The 24,238-nt window shown below is 56.6% G+C and overlaps 7 protein-coding genes across 7 annotated transcripts; 2 read left to right on the top strand and 5 right to left on the bottom strand.

Annotated features, from left to right (window-relative positions):
• Positions 1-551: 551 nt before the first annotated feature.
• On the bottom strand, positions 552-4,722 carry BDZ83DRAFT_568096 (ABC transporter; the record flags this gene model as incomplete). The annotated part of the gene is made up of 3 exons (XM_060504026.1): positions 552-2,791; positions 2,842-4,107; positions 4,167-4,722. The coding sequence occupies 3 exons, from the start codon at positions 4,720-4,722 to the stop codon at positions 552-554; spliced, it is 4,062 nt and encodes a 1,353-aa protein (XP_060369675.1).
• A 2,945-nt stretch (positions 4,723-7,667) lies between these two features.
• BDZ83DRAFT_759696 (fic/DOC family protein) lies at positions 7,668-9,181 on the bottom strand (the record flags this gene model as incomplete). Its single annotated transcript, XM_060515150.1, is given in 2 exon segments — positions 7,668-8,814; positions 8,830-9,181. The coding sequence occupies 2 exon segments, from the start codon at positions 9,179-9,181 to the stop codon at positions 8,105-8,107; spliced, it is 1,062 nt and encodes a 353-aa protein (XP_060369674.1). The 3' UTR covers positions 7,668-8,104.
• A 1,727-nt stretch (positions 9,182-10,908) lies between these two features.
• On the top strand, positions 10,909-12,327 carry BDZ83DRAFT_604430 (uncharacterized protein). Its single transcript, XM_060507274.1, has one exon. It carries the CDS (start codon positions 11,302-11,304, stop codon positions 12,274-12,276), a length of 975 nt encoding a protein of 324 aa, XP_060369673.1. The 5' UTR covers positions 10,909-11,301; the 3' UTR covers positions 12,277-12,327.
• Positions 12,328-15,451, bottom strand: BDZ83DRAFT_604429 (BRE1 E3 ubiquitin ligase). Its single transcript, XM_060507273.1, has 5 exons — positions 15,090-15,451; positions 14,637-14,780; positions 14,527-14,584; positions 12,873-14,479; positions 12,328-12,818 (listed from the first exon to the last, which is right to left on the bottom strand). The coding sequence occupies exons 1-5, from the start codon at positions 15,276-15,278 to the stop codon at positions 12,645-12,647; spliced, it is 2,172 nt and encodes a 723-aa protein (XP_060369672.1). The 5' UTR covers positions 15,279-15,451; the 3' UTR covers positions 12,328-12,644.
• Positions 15,452-15,687: 236 nt separating this feature from the next.
• Positions 15,688-18,129, top strand: BDZ83DRAFT_604426 (uncharacterized protein). The gene is given in 2 exon segments (XM_060507272.1): positions 15,688-18,070; positions 18,081-18,129. 1 exon segment carries the CDS (start codon positions 15,827-15,829, stop codon positions 17,702-17,704), a length of 1,878 nt encoding a protein of 625 aa, XP_060369671.1. The 5' UTR covers positions 15,688-15,826; the 3' UTR covers positions 17,705-18,070; positions 18,081-18,129.
• Positions 18,130-19,014: 885 nt separating this feature from the next.
• Positions 19,015-20,592, bottom strand: BDZ83DRAFT_748018 (XPC-binding domain-containing protein; the record flags this gene model as incomplete). The annotated part of the gene is made up of 7 exons (XM_060513552.1): positions 19,015-19,140; positions 19,190-19,675; positions 19,728-20,060; positions 20,122-20,201; positions 20,258-20,330; positions 20,419-20,466; positions 20,575-20,592. 7 exons carry the CDS (start codon positions 20,590-20,592, stop codon positions 19,015-19,017), a joined length of 1,164 nt encoding a protein of 387 aa, XP_060369670.1.
• Positions 20,593-22,138: 1,546 nt separating this feature from the next.
• BDZ83DRAFT_748017 (uncharacterized protein) lies at positions 22,139-23,623 on the bottom strand (the record flags this gene model as incomplete). Its single annotated transcript, XM_060513551.1, has 1 exon — positions 22,139-23,623. The coding sequence occupies one exon, from the start codon at positions 23,621-23,623 to the stop codon at positions 22,139-22,141; it is 1,485 nt and encodes a 494-aa protein (XP_060369669.1).
• Positions 23,624-24,238: the final 615 nt, after the last annotated feature.

Here is a 24,238-nt window from a genome sequence, read left to right as displayed (position 1 = left end):
GCCACACACAACCTCGGCCTGGTTCGAGCGTGCTACCAGTTGGCTCGACGTCTCAGCACCATCAAATGTAACAGGGTACAGTCCCGACAAGACCAGAGGCATGTTATCGAGCCAGTGTCCTGATACAGAAAGGCATCATATCTCCAGCGTCTACATCGACCCTGGTCCCGCCACCACACCACATACAGTCGCACGCAGGAAAGAAACGAAAGCTTCTGAAAGATTGGAATTACTTCTAAGCGAGTAGGTACCCCGAGTACCCACGGAGGGGAGTCTATTCTCTCAACCCTGCCCATTAAACCAAAGGCTACATACAGAACCCCGACATTTCTCATCCATCTAACCCCCTTTTTGTTTCGACGTCGACGAACGTCTTTGGAAAATCTCTCTTGTGAACGATTTAAAACGCCAAATGATGCAGGAAAAAGAAAGACATGGACCAGTGTCATGATCCGGATATCTCTAGAGGCAACGCAATGAGGCCTCAGCAAGCAAATGCAGCACTCGCGACAAAGCAAGTAAACGACTTCTCACGCATACCCATCCCGCGTCTAGCTGTTCTTCTCCAGAGACTGGAGGTTGACCAGCTCGGCATAGCGGCCATTCTTCTTCATGAGCTCGGCGTGCGTACCTTGCTCGACAATGCGACCCTGGTCAAAGACGTAGATGATGTCGGCCTTTTGGATGGTGCTGAGACGATGCGCGACGGCAATCGTTGTGCGGCCCTTGGCGGCCTTGTCGAGGGCAGCCTGGACGACGTGCTCGGACTCGGAGTCGAGGGCAGATGTGGCCTCGTCGAGCAGCAGGATCTTGGGATCACGGATGAGGGCGCGGGCAATGGCGATACGCTGCTTCTGACCTCCAGACAAAAGAGCGCCCTTGCTTCCAACAACCGTGTTGAAACCCTCAGGCATCGAGACGATAAAGTCGTAAATGTTGGCCTCGCGACAGGCAAACTCAATGGCCTCGTCGGTAACCTCTGTGTGGGCACCGAGCAGAATGTTCTCCCTGATTGTGCCCTGGTACAGGGTGGGCTCCTGGCTGACGAGGGCGATAAATGAGCGGTACTCGTTGACGTTGAGCGTGCTAATCTCCTTGCCGTCGACAAAGATGGCGCCGGAAAGCGGATCGTAGAAGCGCTCGAGAAGAGTAATCGTGGTAGACTTGCCGCAGCCTGACGCTCCAACGAGCGCGACGTACTGGCCGGGACGAATAACGAGGTTGAGTCCGCGGAGGACGGGCTGCTCGGGTCTGGTCGGGTACCGGAAGTGTACGTCGCGGAACTCGAGGGTGCCGTCGACGGCGTCGAGAGGAGCGCCCTCCTTAGACCAGGTGTCGATGGTCGGCTTGCGGTCAAAGAGAATCTTGAGCTCGTTGGCGGCCTGGTGAGCCTTGCCCATATCGGGAGCAAACGAGAAGATGGAACCAGCCGACTGCGCACCAAAGATGACGGCAGAGAAGCAGACAAAGAACTGGAACATGTTGTACTCTCCATTGGCGATGAGCGTGCCACCGTACCAGAAACCGAGGGCAAAGGCCAGGAACATGAAGGACTGGGACGCGGCGAACAGCAAGCTTGACTTGAGGATCGAGATGAGACTGGCGCGCTGTTGGACGGCCAGGGAAGTCTGGTACTGGCGGATGACGTCGTCCTCGCGCGTGAGTGAGGCGACGGTGCGGATTGCCGAGATGGCCTCGGATGCGTAACTCGCCGAATTGGAGTAGGCAGTCTTAGAGCGGCGCTGGAAGTGGGCGAGCATCCAGAAACGGAAGAAACCACAGCCAATGAGGATCGGGATGGTTGCAGTACAGACGAGGGCGAGCTTCCAGCCAATGGCGATGGCGAGCGCCAGCGCAGCAACCAAGGTTGTCGTGACCATGAGCAGGGTGCCGAGGGTGACGCCGCTGAGACCGGCCAAGTGGGTGGTCTCGGTGGACAGGAACGAGGTGAGCGCGCCGGCCGTGTTAGAGTCCTTGTCGAAAAAGGCAACGTCTTGGCGAAGCATGGTGCGGAAGGCCTGGTCACGGACGCGGTGGATGAGGCGCTCAGAGCACTTTGCAAAGGCGATTCCCTGGATGACAAAGGCAATGAATTGGACGCCGGCGAGCATCAGGTACATGGCGCTCCAAAAGTCGGAATCCTTCTTCATCTGGTGAAGGGTCTCCTGGGTAGTCTGCGGGGTGATGGGGACCGACAGGGTCATAATCTGCTTGGCGAAGAAGACGGCCTGGGTAGGGTTGCCGCCACCGCAGATGATGGAGAAGAAGAGACCAATGAGCATGAGCTTCCACTCCTTTTGGTTGAACGAGGCGATGAGCTTGATGAGGGTCCACAGACTGTACTTGACCTCACCGTCGTCCTTTCGGTTCTGGAGGGCGATGCTGGACAAAGACTTGGAGGTGCTTGTTCGCTGCAGCTTGGCGGCCATGTTGTCTTCCGGGTCGGCAACGTAGCCCTTGTCGGAGGCGCGCGAGGCTTTGCGGATGATCTCGTCGTCTTCGGCGTCAATGGCTTCTTCCTCCTCGGCATCCATCTCGTTGACGCGGGCAATGTTCTGGGCCGTGACGAGGTTGTAGTAGGCGCCCTGCTTGGCAAGGAGGTCGTTGTGCGTACCCTGCTCGACGATGCGGCCGCTTGACATGACGACAATGTTGTGGGCATCCTTGATGGTCGACAGACGGTGGGCAATGGTGATGGTGGTTCGGCCCTGGGAGGCGACTTCGAGAGCGGCTTGCACAACACCCTCGGACTTGGTGTCAAGGGCAGAGGTGGCCTCGTCGAGAAGCAGAACTAGGGGGGATTAGCAAAGGGCACTATTAAGAGGTGCAGGGCCGACGTACTCTTGGGGTTGGACACGACCGCTCGCGCAATGGCGATGCGCTGCTTTTGACCACCGGAAAGGAGGAAACCGCGCTCGCCGACGTTGGTGAGGTAGCCTTCGGGGAGACCGCTAATGAAATCGTGAGCGTTGGCCATTCTCGCCGCCTCCTCGATGAGCTTCTTTTGCTCCTCCTCAGACGCGTTCTCATGCTGGGTACCAATGAGACCGTATCGGATGTTCTGGTAGATGGTGGTCGCGAACAGAGTGGGTTCCTGGCTGACGAGCGCCATTTGCTGACGCAGCCATCGCAGGTTCAGGGTGCTAATGTCGTGGCCGTCCAGAAACACTGATCCGCGGACGGGGTCGTAGAACCGCTCGACGAGACCGACAATGGTACTCTTGCCGGAGCCCGAGGCACCGACTAACGCCGTGGTCTTACCCGCAGGAATGGTCAAACTCACGTCGTCCATGACCGTGACCTCTGGGCGAGACGGGTAGATGTGCTTGATGTTCTCGAGGCGGATTGTGCCTTCGACCTGCTCAAGCTTGGTACCGTCGTCGCGGGAGGGGTCCAGGGGAGACACGCGGTCAATGGTGTTGTAGATCTTGGCGGCGGCCGCAATGGCAGTGGTGAAGGCCTGGACGTTGGGGGCGACGTTTCCGAGGTTAAAGGCACCAATCATGATGGACATCATGATGATGAGAATGTTGGACAGCTTGATGCCGTCGTCGATGAGGAACTTGCTTCCCTGCCAGAACGCGAGACCGTAGTTGAGGTACAGAATGGTCATCATCAGCGCAACCATGACGCCAATGGCGGACTTGACCTTGTAGCCAAAGAACTCGGCTTTTGTGAGGTGCGCATCGTACTGCTTGGCGAGGCGGTCCTGGGTGCCAAAGGCGACGGCGTTGCGGATGGAGCTAATGACCTCGTCGGCCAGACTGCCTCCGTGGGCGTACGACTCAATGGACTGCTTGCTGTACTTGACGATAAAGGTTGAGCCGCCTCCCATGCTCAGGAGAAGGGCGACAACAGTAGACAAGAGGATCAGGGTGAGCTTCCAGTAGTGGACGAAACCAATGACAAAGGCCGAGATGAAGGTGGCGATGGCGGCAAGCGTGAGGCCGACCTTTTCCGAGATGCCGTCCTGGATCAGATTGGTGTCGGCAGTGATTCGGGTCGTCACCTCGCCAGCGCCCAATTTGTCGAAGAAACCAATGTTCTGGCGCATGCAGCTCTGGAGGTAGTGCTCGCGAATCTTTGCGCTAATGTGCTCTCCCGTGTCTAATTTTGGTCTTGCGTCAGATTTAGACTCGCATCCTCCCGCCGGGGCGCAAACTTACAGATGAATCCAACCGTGGTGATGTACTGGCACACGAAAACGCCAATGGCGAGGTAAACAAAGTACAAGACGAGGCTCGCCATCTCGCTGTTAAAATCGTCCTTGGACGTCGTGCCGGCAAAGTAGTTCTGGAAAGTGCCCTGCAGGTTACCAAAGATGACCGTCATGAGCGGCAGTGCGGCGCCGACCACGATGGAGGTGAAGGCGGAGAGGGATAGGATGAGCAGGTCGTTGGTCGAAGAATACCGGTACAGGGTCATGATGCCGGCCTTGACTTCGGGAGTGAAGACCTGACGCTTGAGGATCACGGCCTCATCGGCGGGCAGGTGCTCGTAGGGATCATCGCTGGGGTCTTTTGGTGCGATAGCCTTGGAGTCGGCCTTTTCGAGATTGCTGGTGATATTGGGCGTCTGGTTCTTGGGCTGGATCGATGCATCCACTTCGGTCGAGTCGCCATGGGACGATGCCCTGTCCGAGTGGCCGTTGCTGGCTGTCTTCTCAGCCACCTCTGTTGACTTTTCGCTGGCCCCGACGGGCTTCTCATTTTCGACAGACATGCTGGCGCCGTGGCTCCTGACAGAGCTGTGCGCAGTGTGTGGAGAAAGCTTGTTGCGCCGGTATGCGCTGTGCGCAAGCTGGTTGGGATGCGATTGTCGAGTTCCTATAGGTAAGGTGTCGTCGCTGGTGTGGCTTGTATACCACGGCTCGAATAGGTTGGTCGGACGACGAGATCCCAATCGTTCTCTCTCCAAATTACAATCAATCCTATGATATATAGACAGACCAGTGAATGGAAGAGCAAAGAAAATCGACCACGTCGAAAGCCAAGAAAGATTTTGCGGCGATCGGGGTCGGGATCGTCGTTGTCGCGCGCAGACAGGCGAAAGGGCGGGAAAACAACACCTGCAGTCGATTCGAAGTGCCTCCCTCGACAATTAATAAAAAAAGACGAGGACGATTAGAGAAAAGAGGCGTGTTCCCACTCGGGTTGCAGGCCAGGATAGGGATTAGTGGAATTGTCGCAAAGGCGTGGACTGGAGAATTAAAAAAAAAAAAAAAAGTACCCAGGACCTTGGCGAGGGACGGACTGGGGTGTGCACATTTGATATAGATGGACGGCGGGCCTAGTAGTAGGACATGACCAGGGTGGCACGCCGCAAGAGAGAAGGAGAAGGAGACGACTACTAGCACAAGGAAGAAATGGGGGCAACTGGCTGAGACGAGATTCGACGGAATGCAGCCGACCCGTTCTGACCTCGCTCTTGTCAACTTCCCGAACTGTGACTAGCTCGGTTCCTTGCGTACCTCTACCATGCCCGAACCGCGCCGCCTACATGCGTGTTTATCGTCCATCTCATGTTGACTCACTGGCCCGCCGCTCATCATCAGACGAGAGACACGAACGGGGAGGGACTTTGGTACGGTTGGCTATGAAAAGTGCTCTTGTTTCGTGCGATCCCTTCCTTGTTGGGCACGCCGATATGGATACCGGTGACAGTCATCCGGGAACGATGATGCCCGTCTATCTTGGGTGCTTAGATTCTATAGGGCTTTCTCACCACCTACATTAGTTGGCGTGTACAAGGTACTCGTACCGGCATACTCACATTGGCCTATTCGGTCTTGCTAGCTGGATTCGCAGAGCATCGAGTGCGAAGTGCGAGCTGTGGGAGCCGCAGCACGTTACAACGCACTGATGATTGCAGCCAAGGTTGTGATACCGCAGCTTGCGCAGTAAACTAACGCTGCACATCGGGCCTGCCCCGGGGTTCAAGAGCCAAAGAGGACCGGGATTCAACGGTTGGCGCACACTGCTCAATGGGTAGGTACTTCATTGTTCAGTAGACTCCAGGTCCATAGTAGTGTTGGGACCTGGATACGTTGTCGGCAGGCCTCAGCTCTCTCCTTCCCCTTCTCCGCTCCTTCTTTCCTGTCTTGGTATACTTTTGCCCAAGCCGCCTTCCGCGAGATATTCTGGGGAAAGAGCCTTGGAGACGGGAGGCAAGTACCAAAAGTACAAAGTACATGTGCGCACCTTAGTCATTCGCAGAAACAGGCAAGCACTGCGTCCTCTTGTGAATCGACGCTACCGTTTTGTGGACCTCCTACTCACCTTCCAAAGTTCCTCCTCTCTTCAGAGTCGAATGATTACGATTGATCCTTCGTTTCTCGCTTCATCCACGTCCCCGATACGCCTCGAGATAACGTGTAATGGACCAAAGTCAAAATTCAGCTCTTACCTAGCCCCAACGCTTCTGACCAGCAACCGATCATGTTTCGTCCGTATACTCGACCAACAATCCCAGTACGCCGGTCCAGCAATCGAGAAAGAACACAGTCTCGGAGAAGCCGTGCATTGGACTTCCGACCTGCACGTCATGTTCGGATCATCCACCGGCCAAAACAATAGGGAGCCAGGCAGCTGCTGTCGAGGTAAGCACCGGCAAGCAGGTACATGCGACAGTGTACTTCGTTCCCGTCTTAACCCGTTCTGTCTCACCGTAGTCCAAGTTAGGCCCGTGTCTCGCTGCCGCCCCCGGTCGAGTCAGCCGGCGTGGTAGTATGTACCCAGCCCAGCGCTTCGCTTAACGACCTCCGCCGCTACGCTTTCCCCCCCGCCAGCAATACTATTCTGCGGCTTTGCCCCTCCCTCGGGTTTCTTCAGCAGTCCGAATTCCGATCCAGTTCATTTCCTATCCACGGTTCCTTGAACAGCTTCCAGAACATTACAGCGTACCCATCCCTTGCGGCTGCTCTTTCAGCTTGGAGGGTTGTCGCTACGTGTTACAGCGAGTGTACCCCGCCATACGCACATTCGCACCCAACGAATAATCTACCGATACACTAGTTGGATGACAATGGCAATCACTCTCATCTTTCACCCAGCCTGACGGTGACAAGGACATGGCGAGCCGGGTCCCTATCCCACCTGTGTCCGGACCAGTCCTGAGGCGCCGGCGATAACGTCCTCTCGGGCCCCGATCCTGTGGGCCTGCGGAAGGGAGTGCGAGCGATTCAATAGGGGCCCAGCGGATAAACCGTAAACGGTCCTTGGCCTTGGGCATCGGGTATCCGTGCCGGGCTCTTTCGTTCCGGCGGCGGGACGATTACGACGCTTCATTACTCTGCCATGGGTGCAGATGTCGTTGAAAACGAGATACGAAATGCAAGTGCTTACAATCTAAAAGGTACAGAGTTCAGGCTGCGATTCGTGATGGCTGCCAGGAATGCGCTTCGGCCAATGAGTTCTCTCCCAGTGTTGTTGACGGGACGATCTGGACTCGGCCCAAAGTTCCCTGGTTCCCAGGAGCGGTGTACTGCCGCATTCACCTATTGAACAGGTCGTCTCAAACACTTGTTGGTTTAGACGAGCTGCTGGATTTCAGACTTTGAAGGGTCCCCGCAGCCCTTTCACGCTCCCACAACAGGGGTGAGCCTTGGACGACATGCAGATGCTGTCATTGATCGAGGTCTCATGCCAGCACAAAGGCACGCGTAACGTTTGAATACGCGGGCTCGGATATGGTCGATTAGAGATGGCAATTGATTATTAGGCAGCCTACTTACCTGGACGACAGACAATGCCAGTCGGATCGCGGAGTGCACTGTCGCCGCCGTAGCTAATGTACTTATGATAGGGGCCTCACGCTAAACCGAATCGCGGGCGTAACGCAGCTACTCTCTCCCGTACGGCGGGTATTTTGTCGCCGTCCCCCGATCGACCAGCCAAGCCGTATTTGCTCGCATTCTCTTAGCAGATGCGAGCCGTCGCTTGTTTCAAAACCCCACTATCCTACGGCGGTCAGCAATCGTCGGTCTCCCGGGACATCACAAGACACCGCTAAATTCTCCGAGCCCTACCCTGAACGGATGACTTCCACAGACGTACCGCAACCCCGGGACGGATCAAACGTGGAGTGACAGTGACACGTGTGCCATCTACATCTTGAGGCGCGTGGAAGCCCGGTGCCACACAGCCAATTGAGCCTCAAGCACCGCTGTGATGAATTCCTCCGGTTTGCCTTCGCCGGCGCCGTCGATCATCCGCAGGTAGTCTTCCCGCTTCAAGTCCCGGATGACGACAGGAACGTAGCCCTGACGCGCCAGGTAATCCTGCTTGATCATGCGACTGGTTCGCCCGTTGCCATCGGGAAACGGATGAACGAGAACAAAGTAGGCTGTCATCTGACAAGCCAGTATCAGCGGGTGCAGCGGCCTCTCTCGATGCTGCAGGTCCCGCCATTGGAAGAAGCTCTCCATGCAGACCGGAACCTCTTGCGGGTACGAAAAGATTCGAAGACGATTGCTGCGTACGCTGATGGGCAGATTACGGTACTCTCCCAGCGGGACTCGCGATCCCCATACCAAGTTGCCGCCAGCCCTTTTTGAGTCTGAGTCTGTTCTCCAGGTGTCATAGGCTATTTCGGAGTCTGTATTAACGACGGACACCACGGCAAGGTCTCGTACTTCGGCTTCGCATAGTCCCGCCGTACCAGCCTTGGCCACCGCGTTCTCTGCGATCCATTGAGATGCGATGATGTGGTTCTGCAGCTCATTCGTTACCGACTCGGTGACGCCTGCGCCTCTTGCAGCAATCCACGCCGTCACAAGTGTGGCAAGCTCGCGGCTAGGCGTGGAAGCAAGGTCAGCTTATTCAAGACCACCTCGCAGGCTTTCGGTAATGCGGATCGCGTCTGTCACTGAAAGATGGTTGTTTTCAATCATTACGGACTGCTGGGCGTACTTGGCAATCAGGGTTTTCCCTAGGTCCGTTACTGGCAGCCTCCCTCTGAGGTGATCGATTTGATATAGCAGTCCCGTCAGTTTCCGCTGCACATCGACGTACCCTATCTTGAGGCTGTTGCCGGGCATAAAGTAATCTTCCCATACCCGTCCGGAGCGCGCCAGCTTTTCGTACTCGAAAGACCCTTTCTGTAAGCGGGCGGCTGGTTTGTAAATCTTTTTGAGCAGGGCAAGGCGCGCCTGCTGCATGCTGGATAGAATCCGATTAGACATGGCGAGGTACTCAGTAGGTTTAGCAGCTTTGCAATGCTCGGATTTTTGTAAGTTGGGGGCGCTGATCAAGGGTGGTCCTGGTAGGTTGCATGGTGATTCATCCGGTGTGTATGTGTGTCCACAGGTCAATCTTTTCCCAAGTAATGGACGCAGAGGTGAACCTGAGCATGCGAACCTTGTGGCATCCGAAGCGCGCAGGGTGTTGGCACTTGACATGGAAAACCATGGGTCAGCGCTCTCAGCTCCAGAGTCTCTTGCCGATGGATCGCCGTCGTCGGTGCCGACTTGGCGAGATCCAGGCACCGCACGAAGTCTGTCGGACACGACTGAGGACGTGCTTCTTATTTCTGGTGTAGTCGGGAGTGTCTCTTGTCGGTCCCCTTGATCATGCCATACCTAGAAAACCGTTCAACTACAAGGGCGAGAATCGGTATACAGTAGTAGAGCTGGACCGACGTCAAATGCCCACCTCAACATCGTCCTCGGACCACGTCCAAACAGGCGGGACGTCCACAGCCAAAGAAAGGCTCTGCGGAGGCCCAACGAGGCAGGAGGGGGGAAGGTAACAGAGCACGGCCCCTCTGTCCCTTTTCGACGTGCGTATGTTGGAGGGCAAGCGAAAAGACATAACGGGTAGTGTAAATAGTCCGACTTGCATTATCTGATCTGATTTCGATCAAAAGGTTTCTTGCCTTGATGGACCAATTCAAATGCTGAAAGGATTTCCCATGTTGCACAGGTCCGGCTGACGCGTTCCCACCTGTCGTCGTTTGAGGGTACCGCCCAAAAAGACAGCCGTGATGTCTGGTGGGAACCGTATGGATCTGGGACACGATGGAAAAGACGAGCTGAACTGCATTTGGCGCCCGAAACCGAGCCGAACGCGAGACGGTCTCCATGTCGGGACCTTGGTCTGGTTCTGTTCGTTTCACTGGCGGACTGACTGAATGGAGTACGGAGTGCATGTGGGGAGCTCTGGGGCAGAACGGCATTGACCCAGGTGAATCCGCAGGTTCCCCTTATTTCTTCTTATATTGGAACGAAGCGTCTCCTGCGGTGATAATTTGTCTCGTAGAACAGAGCCTCTGTCCTTGATGCTGTGGCCTTTTACGTGGAATCGGTGGTATCTTTGCTGTCCCTCCGTCCGTAGCGCGAGCTTCATGCTGATCTGCCCATATGCTTCATACCAAAGTATTACCAAAGTATCTTAGTGTATCCGTAGAAATCAGAAGCATGTGGGGCCGTACCTTGCAGCTTAATATTCCCAAGCCCAAGCGTGCCAGCCCATCACGATGGGCAGTGATACTGTAAAATGAGATTAACTTCCCTTGGTCGGAGATTCGCTAGTCGCCATCATGCAAAATGAGCCTCGAGGCTCTGATTCACAGTCGGCAAAGGTAGAACCATGGACAAGCACCGACCCTGGAGGAGGGACGTGGATGGTTGTAATTAACCTTGAAAGTTTGTCTCTGACTGAGTGCTCTGCTCTTGCGGCATACCTCAAAAGTAAGTCGTGCTAATCAATTTACCCGAAGGAGAAAAAAAAAAAAAGACTGTGTCACCCGTCTTGGCGATGCACAACGAAGCCTGCCAAGCTTTTGCTTCTTTTTCCTTCTGCGAGATGGGGAAGCCCAGAAAAAGCTCGGACACATCAACTTGACCCGACAGCCCAGGACAGAAAAGGTGGAGAATAATCAGACCAAGATAGATTGGACACGTGATTGAGAGGCAAAAAGGTCTGTGGGAGCGCCACAATACACACTCGCCACTACTGCGCCACCCTCTTCACCGAAAAGCACCCAATCCCACATCACCGCTGTAAGGCTCGTCACTTGGCGGTCCAGTGAGGTTCACTTGAGCCTCACCTCATACCTGTCCTCTTCGGAGATAGCATCTTGCTGCCTGGTTTTATTAAAAACCCAGACATCAGTCTTCACTCATTGATAGCCAAACCTTCTCATCACCAGGATCGCCGCGAAGCACTTTGTCTACCTCCCATCGCGGCGAATCACGCAACCCGCCACCACACGGGACAAACTTGAAAGCGACGTCACATTACAAAAAGCAACAATATCAACACCCGCACCACTCACTCCATATCTCACATCACCTACAAGAAAATGCATCTCTCACACTCCCTCGCCCTGAGCATGGCAGGCCTCGCCGCCGCCGCCGCCGCCGCCAAACCCCCCTCCAAAGACGCAATCCTCCTCTCCAAAGTCCAATCCCTCACCCTCCGCGGCGCCGGCGCAAAAACAACCCACCGCCGTGTCTCCGCCGCGCCCCAGCTCAAGTGCCTCTCCCACCCGTCCCTCTGCAACCTCCACGCCATCGATGTCATGCGCTGCACCAACAACGGCGCCGGCTACGGCCTCGAAGATATCCAGTGGTCCTGCGTCGCCTCCTTGCCCGAGGAGCTCAAGCTCGGATCCACGGACGTCGTGTGCGAAGGCTACGCCAACGCCGACGACCCTTACGTCCTTCGTGGTAGCTGCGGCGTCGAGTACCGTCTCGCTCTCACGGACAAGGGCGAGAGGCGGTATCCGAACCTGGGCAAGGGACGCGGTGGCGGTGGCGGTGGTGGCAGCAGCCATGGTGACGATGACGACGGGACGGACTGGGGAGCATACGTCTTTGGTTTCATCTTCTTCTCTGTCCTGGCTTGGATTCTTTACTCGGCGTGCGTGGCCGGCACTCAAAATCGAAGGGCTGGTGGAACCGGTCGGCGCCGTGGAGGCGGCGGCGGTGGTGGGCCCGGAGGAGGTGGCGGAGGCGGATGGAACCCCGGCTTTGGTCAAGACGACGATCCTCCGCCGCCATACCCGGGCACCAAACCATCCAACTCAAGCAACCAGCAGGGATGGCGCCCTGGCTTCTGGACTGGCGCGGGGGCTGGCGGTGCCGCGGGCTACGGCGCGGGTTACTACCAAGGCAGAAACAGCGCGCGGAACCAGCAAAACTACGGCTCGGGATGGGGCGGTGACACGACCAGCGGTTCCGGGTCCTATGGGGCTGGCCCGTCGAGGTCAACCAGCTCCTCTTCAAGCTCGACTCGTCACGAAAGCACCGGATTTGGGTCGACCAGCAGGAGATAGTAAACTTGAAAGTAGGCATAGAGTAATTTGAACATCATGTGAGCCAGCTCGACTCTAGGTCTATCCTGTCCTCCACGTGGTCTCGTACATGTTCCTCTCGCCCGCCTCCTACAACTAACTAGTTTGTGATCAGCCCCAAAGGGGGGTGGGGGACACGACATTATGTACATTTTTCGAGGTCCAGGCCGTCTTCCATACACGTAAAAGTACAACGATCCATCATTTCCAATCGCGAGCGTCTTAAAGGTATCATACCATGAAATCCCCTGCCACGGAAGCAAACTCCAAGCTGCGCAAACGTCTTTGAAGCATATCAAAACAGTAGCCGACACGTGAGCCGAGTCGGGTAGTAAGCCGCACACGAGCGGCTAGTGGTGAACAGACATGACGTCCAGCCGGTCAAAGGCCCTCGAGCAATTGGGGCACTTGCGCATTCGGTTGCTGATCCGGTCATCTACGCACTGGTGACAGAAAAGATGCCCACATGTCTTCAAGGCCGTATCTTTGAAGTTGTTGCGGCACACTGTGCAAAGTGCAAAGGTCTGCATACAGTTAGCTTTCATCCAGTGTCACTCTCGGCATGAGGGGGGACTCACTCTAAGCATCTCTTCTTCTTCCGACGAGTTGCTCAACGCCTTGCGTTTCCATTCATCCTTTTCCTTTTGCATCATGTCGGCACGGACTTTGAGGCGCTCAACGTCCGCCTCCTGGGTTGTGGTGCGTTCCCTGGCCGCAGCCATGGCCGCGTCGCGCGACTTGACCAAGCTGGTCAACTCACCAATCTGGTTCTTGTAGGAATCGACCCGGCGCGCCGCGTCGGAACTGCTCGACTCCATCTTCTTGTGCTCTGCAGCCATTGCCGCGTTGGCCTGCTTCAGGTCCGAGAGCTGCTTCTCCAGGTTGCTAATGAGTATCCGGTTTTGCGCCTCCACCTCCTTGAGCTGCGCAACAATCTCGGAACTCTTGCGGTTTTGGCTTCGGAGCACGCCAAGTTCGCGGTCTCTCATGTCGGCATCCTTCTTCACCGCAAAGTACTTTTGGTCGACCTTTTGCTTCTCGGCGAGTGCGGCTGCTGCGCGGTCCTCGAGAACCGTGTACTCCATCACCTTCTTTTGTGCGAGACCCATCGATCGCTTGTACGCCTGCTGGAGAGCGGGCAGCTCCTTGTTGATCGACTCGAAATCTTGCTGCAGCTTCTTGTACTTTGAAATAAGTTCATCCGCGGGCATGCTCTCCAATTCGGGATCGGGGTCCGCCATCGGCTGGTCTTCGGGCTTCAGACGCTGCAGCTCCAATTCCAAGGATGCAATTCTGTCCTCCTGGGCACCCGTGAGCTCCTTGAGGTGCTGCAGCGCCTGCTTCTCCTCCTTTTCTCTGGTTTCTAGCATGTTGGCCTTGGCGTACCACTCGTCTCGGGCGGCGCGGATCCGTGTGAGGTCTGCGTCGCGCTCCTCGACTTGGCGCTCCAGGTCCGATGTTATCGTCTGCGCCTCGTCGTGAAGCTTGGTTCGGAAGGCCGTTCGCTCCGAGTGCAGCTTTTCGGCCTCTTCTCGCAACTGCTTGTTCGTGGCCTCCAAGTGGTTGACGCGCTTGATCAAGTCTTCGTTTTGGTTTTTGAACTGCTTGAACACGTCGGTCCGGATGAAATCTTCGTCGGTGAGGCCTTCGCGTCGTGCCTTTAGCGCCGAGTTCTCCTCTTGTAGGGTCTTGATATCGGCTTGCGCAGATTCCAGCTGCTCCTTCTGCTTATTGACGACCGCCGACGCCTCTTCAAACTTGAGCAGTGCCTCGGCAGCATTACCGTTTGCCTCGGCGGCATCCTGTCCGTTCTCCCCCGCGGCGATTGTCGGCTTGGCGCTGGCGATGAACTGCTGCTCGAGCTTCTGGACTTGCGCGCTCTTTAATCTGTCCATGCGCTTCTCGGCCTTGAAGAAGCGAAGGCTAGCCTTGTTGAGGTCTTCCGATAGCTGCTCATTCTCTTGCTGTGCACGGTCCAACTTGACCAGATACTCCTTTTGCTGCGCAAGCAGGCTGTTGACCCGAGTCTCGAGGTCAGCAATATTTGGCGTAATTTCTCCCCTGGCGTTTGCGATGCGATTGAGCACAGCTTCGGCTCGCTTCTTAATATCAGAGGCTGCCTCGTCAAGATGCCTTTGGAACTCGTCGTTATCTTTAAAGTGCGTGCTGGTAATGTAGGGAGGGTCTGGACTGTCAGTCTCATATCGGGGTGGATGCGACAAGGGAACTCACTTGTTGGGCCGGAGGGTGGTGTTGCAGGGTCCACGAGCTGCTCCATCTCCTCTAGAACCTAGTGAGGGGGGTCAGCCATGCTACCGAGTCAAGGGATCAATCAAACTGACCTGTTTCCACCATGCTTCAATGATGCGGATATGATCCTCGCGATATACGATATTTTTTTGCAATTGCTCGACGCGTGTCTCAAACTCTTGCTTTTCCCTTTTTGTTTCTAAAAGTTGCCGATAAATGGCGCCCTTTTGGTAATTCTGAACTCATCATCAGCTCGCGCCCTCTCCATGTATTCTTTTCGCACCAGGCGATGAGAAGGCGTGTGGGATAGTCGGATGCGTGGACAGGGAGACGGAGAACCGTCAGGCAGCCTCGTCGCCCTCGACGGCGGATCGAAAGGCCATTCCAGGCCAGTCGATCGTAGTCCGCCAGTGTTGAGCGTGGCTGGGGGCAGTCGATGATCGAGATGTCGCGTCGCCATTGATGGCACAAGGGAATCGCGTAGGGGTCCATTGATCGTTGAGAAAACTTGATGTGTTGGGGAATACGTGTCTCGTGACACTTACCTCGATCCAGTGTTCCTCGGCATGGTCGCCACTATCGCCCTTGGACTTGCTTCCATTGACGGATTGATGTCGCTTGCTTGGAGGAGCGAGGTCCTCGGCGGTGCTGATGGGGGGTCTCTTCCTGTCCTCCATCTTGGCCAAGGTGGACGGACGCGGAGAGGCAGTCGGGGCTGAGGTCGCTACAGGCATGAGAAAGGTAGGAAGATGCAGAGACGATGTATGCGTCCGAGGGTCGGGCAAGGGCGATAAAATGCGCTGCGTGGGACAGCTGAACGGGTTTAGGGATTGATCCGAGCCATGCGAGAGTCGACAGAGTCGTGCTGTGCTGATTCGGCGCGGACGATGGGTGAGGAATACTTGGGGCAAGGAGGTTGAATTTTCGAGGTTGAACGCCGACGCTTCACGTTCAAATCAAGCCAGCCGGTCCACTCCCCAAACAGGACTAGCGCTGCGCTGGCCATCCATGGTCTTATCAACCAGTAAGGCGCCCCGCGCGCTGTACAGCACAGCGCACATACCGGCTAATTGTCGGGTCCCGCATCTACTTATCAGAAGCACATTTTCTCTGCATCCCACCCACTTCAGTCACTGTCCCGCCGCGATTGGCAAAAAGTCTGGCTCGCAAGTGACAATCCACCAGATCCAAATTTCAACCGCAGCTCCGACCATGAGGATATCGCCGTGCCGATAAAAAAAAAAGAAAAAAGACCAGACACAGAACAGACACAATCGCCATCATGAGTTCCATGTTCAAGAAAAAGGCCGGCATGGCTTTCAAGCCAAAAATGCCCATGGCCCGTCCTCGAGCGCCAGGAGCAGGAGCAGCGTCGCAGGCATCAAGGGCCCCGTCGACGACTGCCGCCGCAACCGCAGCAGAGACTAGCACGAGCGAACCTACCGAGAAAGCAGCGCCGTCGACCGCCGAGAAACGAGCCGATTCGAGAGATGCGCCCGGAGATGTGCCTACGAGTACCCCGCCATCGACCGAGCCGAGAACGACCAAGGCTGCTACACCCCAGACACAACCCACGACGAGCAAGTCTTCTGCGAAGCCTGCTTCCACAGTGGAAATAGCTGGAACAAATCAGTCAACAGAGCCGCCAACGCAAAGCCGTCCGCAGCCACCGTCCGTGACGCCCGCTCCTGCTGTGGAGGCTATCGTCAACGAGGCATCGATACCAGCCCAACTCCAGACTCCGCCCGCTACTGCTCCCTCGGCCGACGTAGTGCCTTCTACAGAGGGCGCTTCTCAATCAGTGACAACGGACGGCACGTCAAAAACCTATACCGTCAAGAAGGCACCTGCCAAGCGACCACGGAAACGAGCAACCCAGACGAGCGAGACTGCCGAAGAAGGCGAGGACAGTGCTGCGACACCGAAACCCAAAAGACAGCGAAAGCAGCCGGCAGATGGGGAAGCCGCGCCGAAACGACCGCCTCGACCGAGAAAGAAGAAGACCACGGAGGAGGAGGAAGGTGAAACGGATGCGGCTACTACTGCCAACAAGCCAGCACGACCTCGGCAAGCTCGCTCAGTGACGCCAGAAGATGCGGAGGACCAGGAGGCCGACCTCACCACACTGACCATGGGCGATTTGACGCGAGACTTGCGCATCGGCAAGAAGTTCAGCAGACACGACGAGCTCCTCCAGCGCCACCGCGAGAAGCAGGCAAAGTCCAGAGAGAGACTCAAGGCGAAGAGGAACGGCTCGGAGGATGTGGCTTCAGAGAGCGGGACACCCGCACCGACGAGCGACAAGGCCACGCCGGCAGCCCCTCCAACGCCGAAACCGACCAGCATGGCCTCCACTGGGCCTCAATTCCAAATCATTGACGGACAGATTGTGGTGGACCAGAACTCCCTCAGCCTCGACCGACACGCCATCGCCGCCGCGGCCGCGGAGGGCGAGGACATGCTCGAGATTGAAGAAAACGACTTCACGACGCTGACGACGCAGAACAGCTACCGCACTGGCTCCAAGCTCAAGGGACCCAACGTATGGAACGAGGAGGAGACGGAGCTGTTTTACCGCGGGCTGCGCATGTTCGGCACCGACTTCCAGATGATCAGCGGCATGTTCCCCGGCAAGAACCGGCGGCACGTCAAGATGAAGTTCAACCGCGAGGAGCGCCACAGGCCCGCGCGCATCGACGCCATCCTCGTCGGCAAGAAGGAGCTACAGATCGACCTAGAGGAGTACAAGACGTGGACAAAGGCCGAGTACGAGCCCGTCGAGGCCATCATGGCGGCGCAGCGCGCGCAGCAGGCCGAGTTCGACGCCGAGCAGGCCAAGATCAAGGCGGCCAAAGACGCCATCAATGCCAGGAACCTCGCTTCGCTGCAGGACAAGCGCGAGGGCGGAGGGGATGCCGAAGGCGAGGGTTCCGCAGCGGGTGCTGCAGGCGGCGGCGGTAGTGGTGGTGGTGGAAGCGGGGGCGTCAAGCCCAAGAGGCAGCAGGCCAACGTCGGTCCTCAGATCACGGTTGACGCGGACGGCATGATTACCATTGACGAGACGAACATGGACCCCGATGCGGGACGCAAGAAGAGGGGCACGGGCAAGACGAAGAAGAAGGCCGTGGAGTACAACATGCGCGGCGAGATTATTCACTGAGCACACGGAGGTGTATACATCACACACAATGGGGGCCGGGGGCCAAGGTTCATGGCAGTGTGGGCAGAGGGGCGAACGGCTGGCTTTCCCCCGGTCCTACCAGACAGATACCCCTTTTTTTTTGCTATTACACCAGGGGCCCTATGGGCAATGAGGCGGCGTTTGGTATTCGAGTGGTTCTTTGTTTTTTTATCGCAGCGAAAGGAACTCGAGATTCAAGGCAAAAGGAACGGTTAGGGAACCAAGATAACATCGTCGTCTTAGAAAGCAAATCCCAAAAAATTCAAATCACTTTATAAAAACATTGACGAAAGTATCCTGCTTGTACTGTAATAGTATACCTTTCAGATTGTATCTGATTGTATCTGATTGTATCTGATTGTATCTGTAAACACCATTCACGACAAACTCAACCCCATCATCGTAAACTACCCACACCTCCCTCCCCTATCAAAATCAAAACCCCTAAACCACATACACACCCCTCTTCCTTATACCACCGCCCAAGGCGCCGGCCACAACGAAAAGAGTAGAAAGCACAACGGCATAAACAAGGATGCAGCAACAGTGTGGGCAGACGTGAAGAAACGTCAAAAATTTGTATCAAAAATTATACCTCGTACGGTTCCCACAAAGGAGCCCCACACGGCGAGGGGCAGCAGAAGTGTGTGTGCAATGCAGGTCCCCCTCCTCCACGACCCGGTGCTCTTGATCTCCGGGAGTCGTCAGGTAGGTAAGTATACAGAAGAAACAAAAACTCACATGGAAAAGCGAGGAATATGCGTTTTTTTATAGTCTCCATCTGACGTGAGGCCAAATGCCAAAAGGCTCTTGGACCAACCCTGAGGACCCCCTGAGGCCATCTCACTTTGGCCTCACTCGTATAACCAAATGCGCCACAAACCGACAGATGGCACTGAAGAGTTGAATTACCCGGTACTACCTGGCCTGGCTACCTAGGACTGACGCCACGCTCTCTTCCAAGCCAGAACAGGAACAATCCTGGTCAAATACAAGCATGAGCAGTTGTAACCGCGAGTAGCTTGCGACCTCCGTATCCGTCCAGGTCATTTCACGCATATTTTACTCAGCCTGCTTGCCTCCACGCCAGCTCTACCGAAAAAGAATTGCATCATTTACTTCCACGCGGCCACATGCCCGCCTTGCTGATGGGGATACCGTCCTTCCGGACCACGTATCCTGAGGTCTTTTTCTCACGTTAATGTCGTCGAGCCAACCCCGTCCGGTAATTCCTGAGCCCTGCGTTTCTGTCATAGATTGTGTCGTCATGCGGTCGTTGCGAGTCGGGCTTAGTTCTGGGGCGCATCGTCGTCATCGGGCTGATCGAAGAGGAAGTTTGCAGCAAGCTCCTCGTTCTTGTCGCAGGCAAAGTAGGCCTGGATGGCAGCGTCGCGATCGAAGCCGAGGCGGCATAACTAAAGTAGTCAGCATCGTGATTCACGTACAATGTCAAGAGAAACTCACCCGCTCAATGGCGTCGCGCTCCTCCTCGGTGACCTGGATGGCCTGCGCACCGGGGGGCAGAGGTACATCATCGTCAACCTCCTCGCCGAGAAGCTGCAGGAACTGGTCGGGGTTGTTGGCGATCAGCTGAGCAAGCTGGGGGTTGCCGGCACCGAGCTGCTGAAGAATAGGCTCCAGCATCTGGGGCTGTTGCTGGACGACCTGGCGGAGCTGCTGGAACTGAGCATTGTTTCTGAGGAAGTCCAGGTTGCCGAAGCCACCCTGGGCGGCGGCGGCGGCAGCGGCGGCGGCGGCGGCCTGGGTGTTGCCGGCGGAGGCGCCACGTCCACCACCACCGCCACCACCACCACGCGACTGAGCAGCGAGATCGAAGAGGTTGACGTTGCCGTCATCGCCGCCGGCGGGCGCACCACCAGAAGGCTGGGCGGGCGCCGCAGCAGCGGCCTGTCGCTGTGCTTGCTCCTCCTGGACGTCTTCGGGGATGCCCTAGTTCTTGTCAGCTTCTAGCGAACCAAGTCCTCGAGGTATCGGGTCTCACGCTGAGCAGGTACTCGACGGCTCTGTCGGGGTTGTAAAAGGCGGCACGCATGGCGGCGTCAATCTGGGCGCGCTCGAAACCCATGGCCTCCATGTTGGCAATCACCTCCTGGCGCTGAGCGCCCATGGCCATTGACGGGTCGTTGTTGCCGGCATCGCCACCGGTGGATCTAGCGGCCGGAGTCGGCGTAGCGGGAGCCGCAGCCGGGGCAGCAGCCTGGGCAGCGGGAGCGGGAGGAGCAGCGGGCGTGGCGGCGACACGCTGAGCGGGCGTGGCGGGGACGGGGGGCGCAGACGAGGACTCGGCGGCGGGAGCGGGCTTGGGTGCCTTGGGCTGTTGGATCGTCAGTAGGGTAAACTCGAGCAAGCGCGGGTATTGTCGTCGGGCTACGGACCTTGTTGACCATGCAGACGACGAAGCCCTTCTCCTCAATCTTGTAGGATTCAACCGTGTCGTCGTCCTTGAGGATCTTGCCTGTTGTAGCTGTCAGCCGGAGCCATCGTCGTCCTCCAGGTGGCGGGGCTGCCTACCAGAGTAGATAAGCTTCTGGTCCTTGGGGTCCCATCCCTTCTCTCCAGAAATCTTCTGCTTGACAACCGAGATCTGTTTATCTCGTCAGTTTTCGAGGTCGGACATCGCAAGGCAGCCGTGGAGGGTCATCTCGGAGGCGGAAGTGGGGGTGAGGACGCACAGGGTCGGTGGGCTCAACGTCAAGCGTGAACTTTTGTTGCTTCAAGTCCTGGAAAACAGCCAATATGATTAGTATAAGCTCGAGGTTGAAGCTATGGTGAGGCGCAATGCCATCATGGCCCCGGTGGTGGCGGTGGAGGCTCGAAGCTGGGCATACCTTGAATGTGACCTTCATCTTGGCTAGCTTCGGGGCAGCAAAAGGCTGCAATCACAAGGGAAGAGCTGAGGGTGCTGATTTGATGGGGAAAATAAAGGAATAGGTTGAGAGTGGTGATGGAGAATGGGTGCGCTGGGAATCGATGCGCAGTAGCAAGTGGGTGAAGGATAGAGAAACCCGTCACCTTGGTGTTTTGTTGTGTGCACGGGAAAGACTGGTAAGGTACAGAATTAATGGAGATGACGAAGGTGAGTGGTGACCTGAAGTCAGTGTTTGGTTGCTGCGCAGTGGGGGAAGGCGGCGGGCAGGTGGTTCTAGTTGGTTGGCTGAGGTACCTTCCACAACTCCCACGTCCTTTCTCTGCAGTCCCGTCCACAGTGGTCGGTGGTCGGTGGTCGGTGGTCAGTGGTGGTGAACAAGCAATGGGCCTTAGTCTCGCCAGCTTCTCCACTCCAGGTCACCACCATGTACCAGCCAGGCAAGAGCACCAGCAACGGCCTAGCGCATCGGTCTCTGTCTGGGTCGGGTGGCTTCTCTCCTAGCCAAACTCTGTATTTTTCTCACACAAGTGGCGGTGCAACTTGATCTCAAGGTGCCGTGGCACTGCGCGGGTAACTAACTGGCTGGTGGTTTGCTTAGGCATCCAAGATGAGGTAAGAAGGATATGAGGGGAGCAACCTCTCAAAGAACCTGCCCTGGTCTAGAACACCCCCAAAAAGCCATTGGATGACAGGCAACGGGGACATGGCAATCGAGCTTCCTTTTCGTTTTGCCTCGCGCTCCCATTCATTCGCCCATGTACGGATACATGCCCAGCAGCCAGGCCATCTGCATAGTCTGCAGAAATTTTCGGTGACAGCTACCTCACCTTATGGAAAGCGGGGTGTTGCACCAGCTGCTGGGGTTCGCCTCCTAGCCACGTCGACAATGGACACCGACCGTTGAAGAGCAACACACACACAAAGACTTGATCAAAGGTGGCCCAACCTATAGGCCTAGATCCCGTACTTACTCGCCTCGCATGATACTACAGGCCATTCCCTGAGCTGCCCTGCCTGCCGGCTCGAATAAAGTGTTTCTCTCCCCGCCTGGATACTTGCAGGAACGCCTGGGACTATCGTCGAGGTCCGTGCCTAGCCCGGGCCGGGTCCGCAACGGGAAGGCCATGCGTCGCGGCGCGGGATCATCCATATTCCGACTTGTCCCTTTCCAGCATCATTTCATCCAACGTTCAGATACATCTCTCATTGACCACTCGTCAAAAAGACACACCAATTTCGTTACTCGTTAAATTGTTTTGAGCTGCTGTAGCCATCTATCCTAGCTTGTCGGCGGCTTCTCTGGCCGCTCGATGTTGGATCTCCTTTTTCCTACTCTGCCTCCCAGGACAACGCCGCGCTGGACAAAGAAAACAAAATCCCTCAAATATGGTATCACCGCCCGAGTTAGTACTCCCTTGTTGTCGTCGAGGACAAAATAGCAATTAGACATTCATGAAGACCACGCCGGGTCAGGTATTCTCCTTGGACACACCTCTTGTTGCTGTTGGTGCGTCCCTCCTTTATCATGATTGCTCTTGCTCGGCGTCCCCGTCGATGCGGAGCTTCCGACTTTGGTACCCGTTCAGGCTCGTCCTGGCTCCGGCGGTTAGGATCCACTCCGGGATCGGGGGCGTCATCTGTCTCTCACCGAGTATTTCGTCCTCCTCTTGGGGTGATGGGAGCTCCTCCTTCTCTTCTTTCACGGGCGGCTGGCCATTGGGAAAAAAGTTGTCATAACTGCTGGTGCGGCTGAGGGGGCTAGGCCCTCCGGGCAGACTGCCGCTGCGCATGCGGCGGACGCTGTGACGGTCCGAAATGACGCGGCCGGCGTCTGGCGCCGCGGTGACGACCGTGCCGGGGGTTACCATCGGCGGCGGATCTGGGGAGTCAGACCGGAATAGGGGGTGAATGTGAGATTCGCTGGCCGAGCCCTGCATGGTGAAGGCGGGCTCGGGACGACGCAGAGAGCACTCGCTAGCAGAAGTCTGCAGCGTAAAGGTAGGCTCAGGGTTGCGGAGGGTGCCCATGGGGCTGGGGCTGTAGCTGCGGCTCCGGCGACGAGTGCGCGGAGCTTCCAGGTCCAAGTCCAACGGCGTGCCAGGGCTGGGACTGCGGCTGGTGGTAGGGCTGGCAGGGATTGTTTCCAAAAACCTGCCGGGGGGAGAGGACGTGCCGAGGACGGTCATGCGGCTCTGCATGTCGACCGAAGACGTGTCCCACGAGTCAAAGGACGAATCCTCGTTGACGCTGCTCGAACGCGAGCGGTAGTGGTTCGAGTCAATCGACTCTGCCCGACGCTTCTCCCGCAGAGGAAGCAGGCGAGTTCGGGAGGAGATGGGTCGGACGACGTTGGACAACGAGGAACGGAACGAGCTCAGTGTGTCGGTGGCGGAACGGCCGCTGCTCGACTGAGGCGGACTTTGCGAGCCCATGGAGGTGGACCGGCTCCTGCCGTCAAAGGTGGGCGAAGTACGGTGGTAGGGAACCGACTTGATGTGGACGTTGGGAGATCTCTGGGACTCCTCGTCCGTGTGCATGGAACCAGACTCGTCGCGGGCAACGAGGCGGGCCAAGACGAAATGAATGACAATGAAGATGAGCTGACAAGCAAAGCAGAGACCGAGAGCGACGGACGAAGCGATGAGGAAGCTCGTCTGGGTCGCACCGAGAACGGTGCCCGCCAGGTCCCTCGTAGCGTTGCTGAGGCAGATCATGGTGGCTACCGACGCAGCAGTGGCCATGGTGCAGACGAGGACACTTGCACCAAACATGGCGCTGATGAAGCGCTTTGAAGAATTCCTAAACCTGGCAACCAAGTTGGTTGACAACATCCATCCCATGAATACCAAAAGAATGCTTTCCAAAATCGAAGACAGAATCGAGGACGAGCGGACAGGCGCCGCATCGGCGATGTGAGCGGCGAGGACGACGTGGATGATGACAATCGTAATGGTGGCAATCAGCGCCAGCGCGCCGGCCGCAACGGGGAGAGCTCGAGGCAGGCCCATGGTGAAGTTGGGGCTTTCAAAGCCAAGGGGGAATCGAATACGAGCGGGAAATAAAGCTGAGGTTTCCTCCGCCGCTTACACGGAGACCGGTTCGGCTGAGGCGTTGCAGATGGGTCTGCCAGAGACCGGTGGATCGGTTATTTGTTCTCGACGGCGAACAAACGGCTTGTCAAGACTAAAGACTGATGAATCGATGAGGACTGGGCCCCGATGAGGCTGGGTTACTGGTGTGAGTCGACGGCGGGTGTAAGTGACGTGTCGACGACTTGATTCCACAGAGTTTATGACTAGACGAGGTGAGATCGGGACGCGGTTGACCAGCCGTGTACATGAGCACTGTTGATGGTTCGATCTGTAGGAGAGCTCCGTATAGAAACTCTCTCTCCAGGGCGAGTAAAGAATGGGATGTTGTCGTTTGTGTTGACGAATAGGATGCCGAGCACTGGGCAGCGAGGCTTCACTATGGAACCGAGTTGGTTGAGATGGACCAGATGGCCGGTGCAATGGGCCCAAGGTTGTCGATGGGGATTGGGTGAAGCGAATGTTCAAGTCGTGGGTTTAACGAGAGAATAGTAGTTGGTCAGAAAGAACGGAAGGGGGTTGAGGGAAGAGGTG

Source organism: Colletotrichum acutatum (assembly GCF_030867785.1).
Source record: "Colletotrichum acutatum strain CBS 112980 chromosome Unknown BDZ83scaffold_10, whole genome shotgun sequence".
NCBI classification, from domain to species: domain Eukaryota; kingdom Fungi; phylum Ascomycota; class Sordariomycetes; order Glomerellales; family Glomerellaceae; genus Colletotrichum; species Colletotrichum acutatum.
This window is presented reverse-complemented; position numbering and strand designations above follow the sequence as displayed.